This window comes from Salminus brasiliensis, chromosome 18 (assembly GCF_030463535.1).
Source record: "Salminus brasiliensis chromosome 18, fSalBra1.hap2, whole genome shotgun sequence".
Lineage (NCBI taxonomy): Eukaryota > Metazoa > Chordata > Actinopteri > Characiformes > Bryconidae > Salminus > Salminus brasiliensis.
The window spans coordinates 16980229-16997570 of record NC_132895.1 but is presented as its reverse complement, the minus strand read 5'-3'; the positions used below and the strand labels follow the sequence as shown (position 1 = coordinate 16997570).

The 17342-nt window shown below is 39.2% G+C and overlaps 2 protein-coding genes across 4 annotated transcripts in view; one reads left to right on the top strand and one right to left on the bottom strand.

Moving 5' to 3' along the window:
- The first annotated feature begins 398 nt into the window (after positions 1-398).
- Positions 399-13749, top strand: slc6a7 (solute carrier family 6 member 7). The gene is made up of 15 exons (XM_072662597.1): positions 399-663; positions 2082-2292; positions 4520-4651; positions 5010-5158; positions 5365-5408; positions 6167-6305; positions 6867-7001; positions 7137-7240; positions 7328-7452; positions 7595-7707; positions 8060-8197; positions 8589-8688; positions 9602-9720; positions 11310-11483; positions 11656-13749. The coding sequence occupies exons 1-15, from the start codon at positions 538-540 to the stop codon at positions 11818-11820; spliced, it is 1974 nt and encodes a 657-aa protein (XP_072518698.1). The 5' UTR covers positions 399-537; the 3' UTR covers positions 11821-13749.
- Positions 13731-17342, bottom strand: part of stim1b (stromal interaction molecule 1b) — a 40662-nt gene continuing 37050 nt past the window's right edge. For all 3 annotated transcript variants that reach the window (XM_072662594.1, XM_072662596.1, XM_072662595.1), the window contains one exon: positions 13731-17218. In XM_072662594.1, coding sequence (XP_072518695.1) covers positions 16786-17218 — 433 coding nt within the window. In that variant the 3' untranslated portion in view covers positions 13731-16785. The remainder of the gene's footprint in view (positions 17219-17342) is intronic.

The following is a 17342-nucleotide window of genomic DNA, read 5'->3' as shown; positions in this document are numbered from 1 at the left end:
TACAGATAGACAGACCCAATACATAGACTGAGATACAGACAGATCGATAGATAGACAGAGAGACAGACTGACTGACTGATGAAGAGACAGATAAACAGAGACAGAGAAACAGAGAGACAGACAGACAGATAAAGATACAACGAGACAGACAGACAGACAGACATACAGATAGACAGACCCAATACATAGACTGAGATACAGACAGATCGATAGATAGACAGAGAGACAGACTAACTGATGAAGAGACAGAGAAACAGAGAGACAGAGAGACAGACAGACAGACAGATAGACAGACAGAATGCTGCTGTGGAGGAGGAGTGGCTGATAGGTGAGGAGAGGAGAGCCTCCCCTTGCTCACTCTCCTCCCCTCCTCCAGAACAACATGGCGAAGTGAAGTACACCTGCGCTGCCGCTGCTTTTGGGGACTGCTGTGGCTTTTCTGGAGCGTAATGTAACTTTTCTTATTGTCTAATTCTTCGTGTTAACCAAGCGGCTTCCTGTACTGGCGTGTGTTTTTGAGGCTGTCCGGTCGTCTCGATGAAACCTTTACCGGAACCATGTAACGAGCATCAGAAGAAAAGCTCGAACGCTTCTGCCCCCGGGGAGATGCCGAGTGTGGAGGAGGCTAAAGCTCCACCTGGAAACACCGAGCTTAGCACGGAGGTGAGCCGACCAAGACACAACACCGTTTACACGGGTCGGATTTGTATTTTTTTTTATTGTGTTTTCATTTTTTAAACTATGAAGGAAATGTTTAGAAGTGTGAAATCGTCTAGGGCAGTCAGCAATAGCTTGACGACATTTGCTAGGCTTGTTTGACTTGTATAAGGGCGACTGGATGTCGAAGTAACTTAACCTGTTCGACCTCATTCCTGGAAAAATACAAAAAAGAAAATCTCCAATCTTTAAAATCTCCAAATACTTTTATAAGTAGCTCCTAATGCAACTGACTTGAAAGTAAGTACCGTCAGTAACGTTAGAGCGAATTAGGTATTTATTAAATAGACAAATCAGTCTATCAGTCCAAATTAACAGGCTACTTAACCTAATACAGCTGTTTAAATACATACATATATATTGAATATCAGAATTAAAAATCTATACTAGCATTTAAACAGTTGTGAACAAAAAATCCCACCCTTGAGTTTTGTGAGCCTATAGTTTACACTTGTCACATTTCTTCTGTAAGATTTCCCCCAGAATCCTCAACACCTCTTTTACAACATTATACATCACTTTTTTTAATTACACTATAAATAAGACATATGATGTTGTTATTTTTTCTATTGTATTGTTTCTATGTTTGCCACTTTTATTAAACCCTAGAGTAAATAAAGAGACCAGTGGTGTGGATATGTGTGATACCTGTATTTAATCGTGTAGCTCTGGTAAGTGTCCTCCTGCCAGCCATTGTGCAAAGAAACAATATCATGGTCATCTGGAAACCTGAATGACTTCCCTTTTCATTAGAGAGCTGAATCAAACACAACATGCTCTGCTTCCCTATTCCTCTATTGTTTGCTAATGTTCACCTAATTCACTCCAAAGCCAGTGTTTTCAGGACATTTGGCAGTTCTGTTGGAACTGGTATTCAGTGGCCTTCTTTTATGAGAGAAGATAAATGGTTAGTGGTCAAGTTACTGTTGTTCTTCGCATCCAGAACACTGCTTTACAGTTCATACCCATGTCAGTTATAATAACAGTAGTGTTGTGTAATCTCAATTATATTTATTTGATGTAAATTGAATTCAACAGCTGCAGTTAAAGACTGACTTCAAATAAGGTTCTTTGTGTGTGAGATAACTTTTCAATGGAGATGCAGGCCTAGTAAACAATAGTTGATTCGAGTGTCTCAAGTAAAAGTAAGAGGAGATAAGAGGTTAGTTAAAAAAGCAAGCTCTATTTTTGATTAAATTCTAGTTTGTGGTGTTTTATTAAGACTAATTATATTTAGAGATTTCATCAGGCAGTGAATGATTTCCTAAAGAGATGTTATTACATTGTTATGAGGTCAGAGATGTACACATCCACTTGTTGATGTAGAATTGTGTCTGACTGAATTCATGTTCTCTCTTTGGTAGAGTCCAGCACAGCTGAATGGCTTCAGTGTTTCTCACAACAGTGCACCCGGTGCTGTGTCTCACACACCCTCTCCTGCTCCTTCAGCAGACCCCCAGCTTCCCAGGGAGCAGTGGGGCGGCAAGTATGAGTTTCTGCTCTCCTGCATCGGCTACTGTGTCGGCCTGGGAAACGTCTGGAGGTTCCCTTACCTTTGTTACCGGAATGGTGGAGGTGAGTTATAATCAGGAGGGATGGACTTTGCATCTGAACAGAAAGAGAGATATTATTTCATCAGTCTGTATAGATTTTTGAAAGAAAGCACAAAGTAAAGCAGCAAGGCAGTGCGACCACTATATAAAAGTTGACATAGGGTGAAGTTGTGAGAGGTGTGTGTTATGGGAAAAATCACGATACATAAAGACGTGTTTACAATGCATGATATGTATCATGCTATTTTAATGTGTATACAACTCCTTAACACGCCAAAGCTTATTACATACTAAGGCATATTATTCAGTAACTAAAGGAACTTCTGTGGGGCTATTCCTTGATATTAGAAGTGTGTAATAAATTGATTGACCATTTAAGCCAAATTAAGGATTTAAGGTTAAACCATATTTTATCACAATAACAATAATATATTATTATACTCGCCACTTTTAGATGTAGTGTAAAATCAAATATCACTGGCACTCTCAAACTAGGTCTGCACAATATGTCCGTTAATCCTTATCATGATATTGGCTTTTGCAGCAATATTACAAAAGACATCTACATGTTAAGGGAGCTCACTGAAAATGCATTCTGAACAGTCAAGTGTTATAAATGAGAAATAGCAGTATAATATTGATCTATAAAAAAAGGGATCTGAGTGGTATCATCTTATCATGAACAAGAGAGCAATTTGCTCCTGTCAGGTTGGCTAGCATCTATAAATGAGGTTGTTTGCATGGCGGTGGTTGTAGGTAATCCATATTAAACTCTGGTTAGGGTGTGTTTGTTGAAGTTGAAAAAGCCTAGTGTGGGTATACCTTGTGAAAAAACAACAGCATTTTCTTTCTAGTGTGGGATTTATGTCACGCAGAATGTGGATTGTGGTCAAGAACCTCATATTATGTTCTGAGTCTTCCACTCAAGATCTCAGGGGCTGCTACATGCTGTACCAGTGGAATGCCAGATTTGAAACTATAGTAGCACAGTGTCAGCCTCTGGCGTCTGTAAGCAGATACCAAAACTACAGTCAGCTGCACACACTCATTCATTCACGCCCCCCAGCCACGCCCATTGTCGTAATCCTTTCAGAACCAACTTGGAGAGCTTGGGTGTGGTCTGCACGTGAGTGACTCAGATGTAATAGAGATGTTCCTGCTAGTCAGTTTTTTTTTAGATTTGTTCAGTGTTTCAGTGGCATGGGGAACAAAATCAAATTTGACGGACTGGAAAAAATACACGTTCCTTCAATTGCCCACAGCCTGAAACACAGGTACTATATTAAAGTGATGACGAAGAACACCGCTTCCTCATTTATAGCTTGTGGTGTTTATAAATACTGTCTGTGCAAGAGAACACCGTAACTCAATACATTTGTATTTGATGAATTGAACATGTTTTTTTTGTTTTAGCATGTTGTGGGAAAATAATGAACCACTGTTGATTAATTCTGTTCTTTGTTTGAATAAGCTAACGCTGTGTTGATGTTGAATTCTGCCTGTAGGCTAATCAAATGCATGCCAAATTGACTCAATTGACCGATTGGCTTAGACATGTATAAGGACCTGGCCACACCTATCCGGATCTTTTTTGAAACCATACTTTTTCTTTTCTTAAATTTTTGGTGTTTTCAAAACTTTTTCAAAAGGTTTTTGGGCTGTGTTAGGGCTGTGTTTGCTTTGCTGTGTGGACGCAGAGATTTTCAGCAATGTTGCTGAAAAAAGAAAAACAATTGTATGGACAATTGTAAAGAATAGAGTTAGGCAAAGTATCGAATGTTCAGTAATTTTCAGAACTACTATTTGGCAAACAATTCAGTTCAACTTTTATATTCATAAAGTCAAATTGCATTAAAAAAACATCAAACACTGTAATTCATCACTGATCCACCAATTGCAATTTAGTCCAGACTAGGCGTAATCAATGATAAGCATTTTTACATTTTTTTACCACAGTATTGTTTGGTATCAGGTATTGTGATACTACACTTGGTAACTGTATGCAATACTCATGAAGACTTTTGGTCAGTATACATGACCTCGAATTCTCTGAAAAAATTAACAAAGGGGGATCAGTTTATATTTTTTGAAAACATAATGTAATGACTTGCTGGTGATATTAGATATCATTGTATATCTTTTTATCACTGTTTATCACTGTTATCCTCCTAATGAAAGGTGGTCTGTTGATGGCTGATCAATCTGCAGGCAGCCAGTGAGTGACAGTGATGTTTTTTGTGGTGCTGCAGGTGTGTTTCTCATCCCGTACTTCATCATGCTGTTCTTTACGGGCATGCCACTCTTTCTCATGGAGCTAAGTTTGGGCCAGTATGGCGCCGCAGGACCCATCACTGTCTGGAAATGCTGCCCACTGCTCAAAGGTACCACACACATGAATTTAGTTGATTAAAGAATCAAGGCTATTTGTTTAAAGATTTACATTGCTGTACAAACACAAGCCCTACACAACAATAGGGCTTGTGGGTTTATTGAATTCAGTTAATGAGTGCAGTTATCTTTCTGTATATTGAGGATATAGGCTTTGAGGGTGGCTTGGCCAATCAGATTTTAGTACTGGAACAAGTCTGGTTTATCATCATTGTACAATTATATTTAAAATAGAATATTGTACAGTATAATTAAAGTAGAATATAAATTACCAGGGGTCTCTTCAGCTGCTTGCAGGAATGAAACAAGACCCAAATGTCTCTTTACCTGTCCTTCCTGTGCTTTATCCAGGGATTGGCATAGGGATGCTGTGTGTGTCCACATTAGTGTGCCTCTACTACAATGTTATCATTGCTTGGACCTTTTATTACCTGGGTAGTTCCTTCCAGAGCCCACTGCCATGGTCCTGTGATGCTATTGCTAATGCAAAGCTGTGTCAGGTAAGTGTTATGTTACTGCTAATCATGTATAAGAACATAAGACGCATGTCAGCTCTCATGAGAATTCAGTATATGCAGTGGTATATCTGTTTAAATAGCCTAATAAATACATATATGAGAGCTTGTTTGAAGTGAGGTTTTAAACATACAGTACTACTGTACCATATTTATGTTCCCTAAATGGACTTTCTCTGTTCGATCCACAGAACAACACCAATGGTACGCTGAGTCCATCTGAGTTCTTCTGGAAGTAAGCAATCTAGCTCTAACTCATTCAAAATATGAGCACAGTATAGACTACACTATGTGGACAAAAGTATTGGGACCCATTTCGCTACAGAAGCTTTGATAACATCCCATTCTAAATCCATAGGCATTAATATGGAGTTGGCCCCCCCATGCAGCTTTAACAGCAGCGTTGGCAACTTTTATGCACTATGCGTCTCAGCACTCTGCAACCCTGCTCTGTAAATTGTGGTCTGCCACTTCATGGCTGAGTTGATGTGGTTTGACATTTCAATAATACCACTTACAGGTGATGTGGAATATCTAGGAGAGAAGAAATTTCACCAACTGACAATGGTGGCCTCCTATTACAGTTCCACGTTGGAATTCAGTTAGCTCTGTAGAACCACTCATTCTTTCTAATGTGTGTTTATACATCTATGGCAATGAGACTAAATAAAAAAACTGAAATTAGTGATTAAGAGGTGTGTCTCAATACTTTTGTCCATATATGTTGTATGTTATCATGTGCCTTTCCTTAACTAAAGTGCTTAGATGATATTAGGCACACAGTCTAGCTGTGATACAAATAATTGTTCTTTGATTGAAGTGGAAGAAGAGCATATTGGCCACAGACCTCTACACACTCATAAGCTGCTGAAAACCTGGTTGAAAATAACTGTGGTGAAATTCTTTGAAATTCTTTACACTGTGTGGTGTGCATTGGTTCCTGTCTGACTTTTTATGTATGTGTGTGTGTGTGCGTGTGTGTGTGTTTTACAGTGAGCGTGTCTTGGGGGTGTCGCATAGTACAGGCTTGAATGACCCTGGTCCGGTGAGGTGGCAACTGGCTCTGTGTTTGCTAGCTGCCTGGGTCATCATATTCCTCTGCATGCTTAAGGGCATTCGGAGCTCAGGCAAGGTGAGGTCCAGTTCAGGCAGGATACAAATGGCGTAGCTGAATGTGAGAAGTCTGGATAAAGGTTATATTTTTGGTGTTTACCAACAAGTAGAATGCTCTTCCATACAGAATCTTTGGGTCATACTAAGGACAGTAATTCCTGTACAACTTCCAATATATATTGGAAGCTTTGTGACGAATGGACTATAGAAATCCTAAATGACCTGGCATAAAATCTTTTAATCTACTGTAAAGTTGCCATTTTGGAGATACAAGGTTTTTGTGCAACAGCATTGATAAGCATATCTGCTTGATGTAAGCTTATGTAAGTGTGTAATGATATAGGTATAATATTTCCACTATGCTAATTGGTAGATAAAAACCTGTATTACTTCAAATTTACTTATTGGCCTAGTAGCTCAAGTGCAAAACTTAAGGAACCGACTTTCAGACGTTCATTTAATAAATGTAACATTTATTAGCTCCTCATAAACATTTGGAGTTGGTTTTAACTTGTTATTTTGGGTAATTACCTGGTAAATATAAAGAAGTTCCAATTTCTCCTATTTTCTCTGCTTTCAGGTTGTGTATGTGACGGCCACCTTCCCCTACTTTGTGCTGATAGTTCTGATCATCAGAGGGGCCACTCTGGAGGGCTCTCTCCAGGGCGTAGCTTTTTATCTCACTCCAGTCTGGGGACGACTGGCTAATGCACAGGTACCAGCGGCACTGTCAGTCTATGACTTCTGCATTGTTTGTGTTATTTGTTTGTGTAGATGCCTGAACTGTTTGTTGAGCTTTTCTCTCAATATCTGCACAGATTTGTAATGTGGTGTGACTGGGTTTATGTAGGTGTGGAACGATGCAGCATCACAGATCTTCTACTCATTAGGAATTGGAGTCGGAGGTCTTTTGTCTATGGCATCCTACAATAAATTTGACAATAATGTCATCAGGTTAGGTTTTTTTTATAATAATAATTTGCAATTGTATCTAATTTTTGTCTAAACAGTAGTTCTAAAAAAACTAATTTTGTGTGCTAGGGACACCCTGGTGATCACCATAGGCAACTGTGCCACCAGCTTCTTTGCAGGCTTTGCAATCTTCTCCATCTTGGGTCATATGGCCTGGAGGAAGGGTGTGCGTGTGGAAGAAGTGGCAGACACAGGTAAATCTAGTCCAGCATGTCTGCTTAATCAAATCAGCAGACACTCCTCCTCATTCCCCCAAGTGAATCGACTAAAACATGATCTGCTGAATCCCATAAAAAACGATGAGCTGAATGAATCGTGTTTTTGCTGCACTCTCAGGTCCAGGCTTGGCCTTTGTAGCATACCCAGAGGCCTTGGCTCTCCTTCCTGGTTCAGTTTTCTGGGCCATTCTGTTTTTCCTGATGCTCTTCATGCTGGGTGTGGACACACTAGTAAGACACATATTCATTATTTTTATTTTTTTATTGTATTTTTCCTTCTATATTAAGACTACTGATAAATTGTATTAGTTGTGTCAAGGTGTGCCAGCTAGGTATCATGACATTCTTGTTGATAAACCTTGTTGACCAAATGAAGTGGGAAATGTCTTCATACATCCTGCCTTACTTCATAGCATGCTACGGACCCACAGCTACTATACCACATCATGATGCAACTTCCTGCATATATAGACATGCATACCGATGCTGCCTGTCTTGCAGAAACCTTGTATCTACAAAATGGAAACTTTACAGGAAGAGTAAAAAACTTTTTGTTACATGCTGCTTTCTCTAACCCCCACAGTTTGGTAACATGGAAGGCATTACCACAGCAGTGCTGGATGAGTTTCCTCAGCTGAGGTCCAATATGAAGCACAAGACTCTATTCCTGGGCCTACTCTGCTTTGGATTCTACTTGATGGGCCTGTTGCTGGTTACTAATGTGAGTAGCTGACTCTTCTTTTAGGTTTATTTGTGAGGAATGGAGGGAAATACTATTCCTCATACCCCACATGTACAATTAATTTCTAACAATTATGAAATACCCCCCCCATGTACAATTAAGCGTCAATTTGCAATTATTTGTAATTTTTTTTTACTTCTATTATTTATATTGTAAATAGTGGTAATTTATCTACGTTTTGCATCTGAGTGTCTTGCTATCTTTTCTGCTGTGACACTGAGTATTTCCCCACTGTGGGACTAATAAAGGATTATCTTATCTGTTATCTACTTTACAAGATACACTCTACATACCATTGCTGTCATAGAAAAATGTTTGTGTGTGTGTTTTCTAACAGTTCTTGTGTCTGTTCATGTCTGTTTTCTAACAGGGAGGGATATACTGGTTCACCCTCATTGACTCATTCAGCACCAGTTTTGGTCTCATCATTATCACTCTCTTCATGTGTCTGGGCATCTCATTCTTTTATGGTGTGCATCCCCAACTCCTTTTCATCTCATTCTGACATGACAAATATTGCCAGCACTTTTTTGCCATTCTTTTTTGGAAATGTGGAAGCAATTTTGTTACAGTTTCAGTCCAGAACTGGGTTTCCCAAAAGCATTTTTCTGAAACAGAGATTCTTAAAAAGAGAATGAGCATCATACTGAACTCAACCAAGTAAAGAAACAAAAGATTTTTTAAAATATATATGTAAGTAGGGGTGGAAAAAAGGCCCAGCAGTCCTATTAGGATCCTACAATCCTATTTACAACCCTGCTATTTTGCCTATGAATTAAATACTGAATTCCTTTTTTTATGGTGTGCTCATGAAAACCTAAGCTTATGGAATATTTCTTAATCATTACTGGATAGTGTTACTGTTATCTTATTGTCCTCATGGTGCAATATGCAGTTAGCCAGCTGAAAAGCATGTATCCAGATTAGCTTTAAGGCCTAGCACGTTGTTCAGCCGAGGTAGTCCAGTTTGTTTTTGAGGAAGTGTTCGTTGGAGATAAGAGATGATAAATGACTGATGTTTTAAGTTTTTTTGAATTGGCCTGTTTTACAGTCCTATTTAATTTATGCTGGACAACAGTGTCTAAAGCCTCATTATTCAGCTGTGCCAAGAGAAATACAGTTTTGCATATTAGTGCACCTTTAAGAGGATCTTCACAGTGCATTGATAGTTCAGCTGGTCAGTATTAAAACTTCCACATTTTGACACAGATGTGGGTTCTAGATTTACTTTTTGCATTTCTCATATCCATATCAGTTTGTGTCTGTAGGTGTCTATGTAACTGTATTCTCTCTGTACAGGTTGTTTTGAGTCACGCTTGCAGCGTAGGTGAATATGCTCAGATGAGTGCTAATAACTATTTGCATGTGATTTGTGTAACACAGGGGTGAACCAGTTCTGCCAGGACATAGTGGACATGATTTGTCGCTGTCCACCCTGGTGCACCAAGGTGCTGCTGTACTTCAAAGCATGCTGGGTATTCTTCACACCTTTCTTGTTACTGGTGAGCACATTATGGATGGTTTATCTCTTTACAGTAAACTCACTTCATGCATTTGGTGTCATGTAACCATTTAATTCCCATATCACATTTGTGTTACCACAGTAAAAGGCATAGATCTGTCTAAAGGATGCTGGTCAGTGTGGTTTGACCTAGGTTTGGTGTCATGTGAATATAAATGATCACAGTTTTGTTATTCTCTTGAATTCATATTATTTAGTTATTACTTTCAGTTAGTCTTCAGATCACGCTGTTTTGATTGCATAAAAGTAAATGTTTTTCTTACTCAGATTTAATGCATATGATGGTGTGTTTTTATACAAAGACAGTTTCCCTAAAATGTGATATAAAATCATAATATACAGTATTGCAATATATATTAAGTTGTACCCCTGTATTGTGATACATATTGTATTACAATACAGCCCTGTACATCACAATATACAGCCCTGTACATCACAATATACAGCCCTGCTCTAGATGTGTTATTCAGTAACTGCTATATATTGTAGCAGTTGTAACTACTACAAATTGAAATCACTTTAACTCAAAGGCATGTTTGATCTCGGTATGCAAAAGTGGTATTGATTGAAAGTTTAAAATTCACACTTCCGACAGATTTATTAATTAGCATGTACTACTCAATCATTTTTTCAGTAACTATTGTGAAAGTAATATGAAAAGTATGCAGTTAGAGTAAAAAAAAGGACCCATAGGCCCTGGTTGTGACTGGAATGGATCCCTACTCCCACATTAGTTTTGCGCTATACAAGGAGAGACAATTTAGTTCACTAAGTAGTGGTAGAACCACCAGTGAATTCAGACACTTCCCTATCAGGCATCAGCATTGGGTGCAAAAACAAACTTGTGAGTGGCTGAGCCATGTTTAAAGCTCCGTACACACATGAACTGAATTCTGAATCAGTAAAAGCACTGTGCTGTTCATGGAATATAATCTTTAACCATTATGTAGCTTAGAAACATAAGCCTCTTTTTAATGAAATACATGAGAAAATATTTGATATTAATGCAGTGCAGTTGCTCTAAACTATCTTCTGCTTATAAGAGCAAGTGTCATCAGCTCCAGTTCGCAGCTCAAGTCTCACAATGCATTTTCATTCACATTCAGCAGATGTAGTTAGATACAATGTTTACTATATCGTACAAGTGCATTGTGGGAGATTGTTGTGCCCTCAAAATCACCTCCAAATTCCACTTTACGATTTGGACACTCCAAAAAATGGACGATGTACTACTGTAGTAGATCTGAAGGTTTTTGAAATGGTTCTTCTGAGGCATCCCTCAAAGAACCAGTTGTGGCACCTTTGTTTTTAAGAGTGTAGTGTAGAACGTAGTTCTTGTCTTCAGTTTGTTCATTTGTTTGCAAATATCTGCAGAGGTCATATAGAGGTCAGAACCTATCATGAATAAATGAGTGCTTCTGACTGATACTGAAATGAACACCAGGCTCCAGTGTTGTAAATCATTTATAGTGTTAATGTGACTCTGTGTCTTCTTCTGAATGGTTTCATGTGTTTCTCTGGCAGCGTCCATTCAGAATCCTTTTTTTGTTTGTTTTTTTCCTCATCTAGTTCATCCTGACCTACATCTTCATTGAGATGTATAGGACCTCACTTGTGTACGGCCAGTATGTGTATCCGCTGTGGGGCAAGGCGCTGGGGGTGTGTATGGGAGCTTTTTGCTGCCTCCAGATCCCAATTTGGGCCACTGTAGCCGTCAGCAGGGAGACTGGAACACTGAAAGATGTGAGTTGTTTAACTTGTGATGATGAACTTATGTTGCCACTCAATCACCTAGCTAATCATGGTTTACCCACAACCCTCCTGTTTCAGAGTAGGCGCCATATCTAGATACAGAAACGAAAGACGGGGATCTGTTTAGAATGTGTGCATTGACTCCCTGTGTCTGCTCTCTCAGCGCTTTCAGAAAGCCATCCGGCCACTCAATTCCTGGAGGGTCAACAACCTGAACAGCAGCACTCAGGAGCAGCATGTGGAACCAGAGAGAATAGAGGGACCCTACACCGTCAACCTGACTGAGGTGGACTTTACTGCCATGACCTGGGAGAGTAGTGAGGCATAACACTGCCCTCTTCTACTGCACCCTCTTTCAGGAGGGGGAACTACAAGTGTAGAAAACTCTCCCTATATCATGACCATGGGACGAAAGCTCACACTGCCGCAGGGATTGCACTCTAAGCAATGATGTGTTTATATACATTTTACACAAGTTGTGTAATTAAAACACATCTTTGCATTAAATATCTGCACACACTGTTTGTTTGGAAAATAAATGTTCTTAAACGGGGCAAAGAGTTTATAACACACCTGTCCTGAGAGCATACTAAAGAAAATCAGACTCCATACGAACTGCAATATCTGTTGTTTAGTGCCTAAACAGTGCCGTCCTTAAATTTCCTTGTGGTAATCAGAGGAGTTCAGTTTAAGGGAACTGTAAATAAGTATTTCTAATATGATTTGTTTTTCAGGGATATGGGGCCTCATTCACCAAAATCTTCCTAAAAATGCTCTGCAAATCCCATTGTTTTGTAAATAGAACAAATCCCAAATAGGGGCATTTTCACACTTGTGCCAAATACACACGTTTGCCCCCAGGGCTGATTCTGGGCTTGGTTTGGGGGAGGGTCTCATCATGCACATAGGTTAATTTTTTTTATTACCTTTCCTCAATTTACATGGATACAGACACTCAAGAGGTGAACAGTGCTTTCTGGAGTCATGGCATTATACCCTGCAGGTACACCTGCAAACAAGTAGTCATGTGAAAAAGAGTCATGAAACAAAAGGAACCAGGCCACTGGAATAAAAATGCTAGTGTGAAAACATCCTAAGTTCATCTTTGTGATGAACTTGTGAAACTCATGAAAATTGTGTAAGTGGATTTTAAGAAGACATTTTCTCTTAAGAATGCTTGGTGGATGAGGCCCATTGTTCTGGGGCTGTTCCACAAAGAAGGATTTCTCACTTTAGCCTGATAATGTAAACCTAAACTCAAACCTATCCAATAGGACAAGAGCTGAGGCCCATCCCTTTTGGACACACCTCAACTTTGGGTTCCAGTTATCTGGTTAATGGAGACATCCTGCTTTGTGGTCTTCTGTTCTTAAAATGTCTGATTGAAGCTTTCGCCCACAGCCAGCATCTGGAGAGTAATAAGGTCTTCCCCAATGGGGATTCTTCAGAACGACAATTGTTGAACTAGTCCTCCAACACATCATATTTATGATTATGTATTTTATTTTATTGTGTTTGATTTTGTCTGGATGTCAGTGGATAAAAGTGGGTGTAAGCGAGCAAAACCATTGTTTAGTTTAGTCAAACTTCATTTCATCATTATTACTTGACTGTCTTTATGGTTTATCGCCCATGAAGACGTAAAACGTTTATTTTCATTCTGTGTATTTCTCCCTCCTATTTATCCATGAATATATGATCTAGTTTTTTTTAATTACAAACGGGCGCTCAAAAGACTGCTTTAATGCTTTTGTGATTGGAAACGCCAACTGCAGAACCACAGTGTGCAACGGCTTCTTTCCACGAAGAAGGAGAGATACTGTATGTTTACTCTGGGCTCCATGGTAACATCTCTAAACTTGGATTTGCTGGCAGCTTACTGAAGACTTTTGCTTTGAAAAGCACTCTGGATTTACATCTCCACTCCAAACTCAGATGAGCATCAGTCCAGATGCAAACAAACCCTCAGACTATGTTGTATGTACTGCTGCAGTGTGTGCTGAGCGCTGATTAAACCATTCTGCTGGTACTTATGCACAGATTCTTTCACTCCAGTGGGTGTAATGAATGGCGTAACTGTAAAAACCTCAGTCAAGATAGTTTAATTTTTAGTACCAGAAGACGAGTTGCTATGTCCAATGAAAATGACACTACTTTTGGGCAGCAACTGGATTCCTGCATTGTTTGATTGTCATGGGAATTTCACTGATGTGATTTACTTGTTGAAATGTAAATAAATGAATTTCAAGGATTTTAATATGATCTTCTGCATTGTAGAGTAACACTTTGAGATTTCTTTCATGTGGAGCTGATAGGAACCAGGGGCTGGATTTCCGAAGAAATACCTTAAAAAAATCTTAAGATAATCTTAAGTTCATAACAATGGGCCTCCTTCACCAGTATCTTCCCAATAATTTGCTCAGTAGTGTTTATCAGAGAAGTCCTAACCTAAAGTCTCAAAATTAAAACAGAAAATACTGGTTAAAGTCAGAATCTTTGTTGCCAATTGTTCTTTAATGCAATTCTTAAAAATAAAATCTAAAATATTATATAATATATATAGTATAATAAGAAAGTCTTATTTTGTGAAGATTATCTTAAGACACTGTTATTTTCTTATGTAACTGTTTAAAATGTGGTCTTTATTCTGCATTTTACAGCTTATCAAACAGTTTTAACCATTATGCAGTCAAAATCAATCAAAAGCAATGCAGGAAAAACAGAATCAAACCAAACTAATAAAATTCATTCTGACCACTGGCATAGGACTGGGCAGTTAATCAAAACAGACAGTCAGAACATCACCCATGTTGATTATTTGTTTTGTTCTGTTTAAAATTCTATGAATTCTATTAGTACTGTTCCCTAACATACTACCACACGTGTAATCACACGACTGTGCATCTGGAAAGCAGAGTAATCCAGGTTAAATGTTATATTAATTGTGTTATATTAATTTAAGGTCATGTTGCCCAGCACTACTATGGCATGACATCGGAAAAAAAAAACTTCTCTAGGCAGCTAACAGCACTTTAAGAACAGTCTATCTAACAGTTCATCTTAAAATAAATTACACACTAATTATATATAATTATAATTAAGCAGTAATTCTGTTTTAATTGATTGTTTTGGAGGCTTGCCTACTGAACTCTAACAGTGTAGAAGTCTCTCAAGGCTCTCATAACGTGAAGAACATTTTTTTAAAGAATACTAATTTAATTAATTTATTACCAATGTTTTTAGAATCTATTCTGAAGAAAAACAAAAACGTAGAAAAGGCATCAGGCGACATCGCACCCATTTCATGTAACAGCTTTCTGTGATGTAGCTTTAAACACTTCAGATGTCTGGTTCCTATCACCACCACTGTAAACAATTGTGACTTGATACATTTCTCTATAATGGAGCATTTAACACCCAACCACTTTGAATGACCCCTTTAAGACATCTCTGAATTACACTTTGTACAACTTTGTAATGTTGCTTAAGCAGAACAGAGAAATTAACGACCAGTAGTACTGAGAAGTTTCAGATTGGAGGACAGAATGCCTCCAGAGTGTGTGTAAAAAAGAAGGTCACGTGGAATGAACAAGACTCAACTTGCTCCGGCAAGCCGGACTACAGGGGTGGAAGTACATGAATGACTGGCTGGGAGGGTGGGGTAAACACATGAGCAATTTTAAAGGTATTTGACCCAACACTTATGTTTGGGAAGGATAACCAAAATGAAAACAAGCTCCCTGAACAAAAGGTGGTACTAACTTCAGGCTCCTGCAGATGGGTTTGTATAAGGTAGGCTGTGTGACAGGATTCATAGATTGAGAGGATGTGCTACAGTGCAGTGAATGTCTTGTTAGTGTGGAAAATGGGTCGCAAAGCAGGCATGACAAAGAGGAATGATTATGTAGCAGAATTTGCAGGTGTATCGAGGTCTACAGTCATACTACCAGCAGTGGCAAAAGTCGACAGTCAACAGGAAATTCTTGTGAGAACTGTGGCCAAAAAGATTCAACTGATGGACAGGAACTGCTGATGTTTTTCCCAGCTTGTGAATGAAAATCGCTTCATTTTCAGGCAAAATTACTTTTAGAAGTCAAAGCAGGTCATTCAATTTCTGAAACAACACTCCACAGAGAACTGCATACCATCAACATATGGAGCAGAGTTGCATGCAAGAGGCCTTAGCCCATTTCTGCTCAAAAATGATGAGAATTTCCTGTAGACTGGAATATTTGCCACTGCTGGTAGATCTGTATGACCGTGAGCTTTGATGCACCTGCAAATTCAGCTCCTTCATTTACACACCGGCCTTTGGCAAGCCCAAATGCAGTCACTCCTTTTTGCCAATCATTAACATCTGCTTTCCAACCCATTTTCCACACACCCAACCAGACATTTACTGCACTGTACCACCTCTTCTAAATCTATAAATTCTGTCACAGCTTGATTATCATCATGCAACGCCATCTGCTGGACCCTGCAGTTAGCACCACCTTAAACATGCAATTTTTTGTCCGGGGAGTATATGTTCAAATGGGTCTACAAGCCCATGAACAAAAAAAGTATACAGGTTGAATATCAGGAAGCAAATCGCTTAATGGAAAGTCCAGTGATGCCACTAGATGGCCGGGGTCTTTGGCCAAATACTGTTATAGGCCTAATAAAACCTGTCAGTGCTGTGTCTGGATACAATAAGGAGCCAGGTGTGGGAAAGTAAGCAACATCAGGTACATTTGTGAGGCATATGTGTTCATGCATTTAATAAAAATTGATCAACACTGAAAAGATCCATCTGTCTGTATCTGGTATGCTCGTAAATCTGTAACAGGTCACGGTAGGTTGCCTTTACAAGTTATCATGTTGTTTAAGCTGAATTAGCTGCTGTTCTGCTGTTTTAATTCATGAGAGAAAGAATTATATATCAAAGCACAAGAAACTTGTATGAAAATAGAAAGAAAAATGTAAAATTGTTTAAAATGGAGATACCAACATGTTCCTCTAATCTGCACAATAAATACTTTTACACAAGATCACACATCCACACACTAACCTGTCTGTTCCCATCAGCCAACAATCACTCAATAAACCAAAAAATAAAATCTATATATTTGTAAAAATCATACAGTAGATGCTCCCTTAGACCTATATAGACAGTACCGATGTCTTTTAAAGGATATAGTCCGTCCACATGTGACTGTACACTTCATGTATTACGGTTTTTACTCCTATACTGTGGTGAAGCTTCTAGAAGCACTTTCTAACCCTTTCTAGGCCAGGGCTTGGCCTGCCCCAATTATTTCTTATGCTTATGCTTGTTGAAGATTCTGGGGAAGGTGTGTTTCTTGCGGCTGGAGCTGGAGGTCTCAGCGTCTTCTCCAGTTGAGCCACTGTCCTCGTCCCCTGGGCTCCTCTTGCTGTGGAGCTGTGGACAGAGTACACTGCTCGTTACCACTAATGACCCGTCTGCGTCGTTGCTGGTGGGGCTGAGTGAACGAGTGGACTCGGCTGACGTCAGGCCGGAAGACTGAGTGTGAATCTCCCCCAGGCTTGCACACTTCTCCATGCTGAACAGCTTCTTCTGGAACAGCGGGCTGTCCCCCAAACTGCCTCCTGCCCCATTAGGATTGGAGAACATTGACCTGCTACCCAGAGGATGGGACGGACGCTGACCCTCACCATACTGGGACAGAGATAGTGAGGAGTCAGAGTCAGACCGGTTTAGATCCCTGGAGGGACAAGGAAAAGAAAAGGGAACTTCAGAAGGATTTAGGCATGCTCCTAATGCTAACATTCGGAACACATGCAAACATTCAGTAGTTTATTCATGTAACAACCAAACAGTTTCAGTTT

Bases quoted from the DNA above. Each gene is read 5' to 3' on its own strand.
- slc6a7 (XM_072662597.1), top strand. From the start codon at position 538: ATGAAACCTTTACCGGAACCATGTAACGAGCATCAGAAGAAAAGCTCG. The intron at 4,652-5,009 runs GTACCACACACA...TGCTTTATCCAG, and splicing joins ATGCTGCCCACTGCTCAAAG to GGATTGGCATAGGGATGCTG. The intron at 7,453-7,594 runs GTAAATCTAGTC...CTGCACTCTCAG, and splicing joins GGAAGAAGTGGCAGACACAG to GTCCAGGCTTGGCCTTTGTA.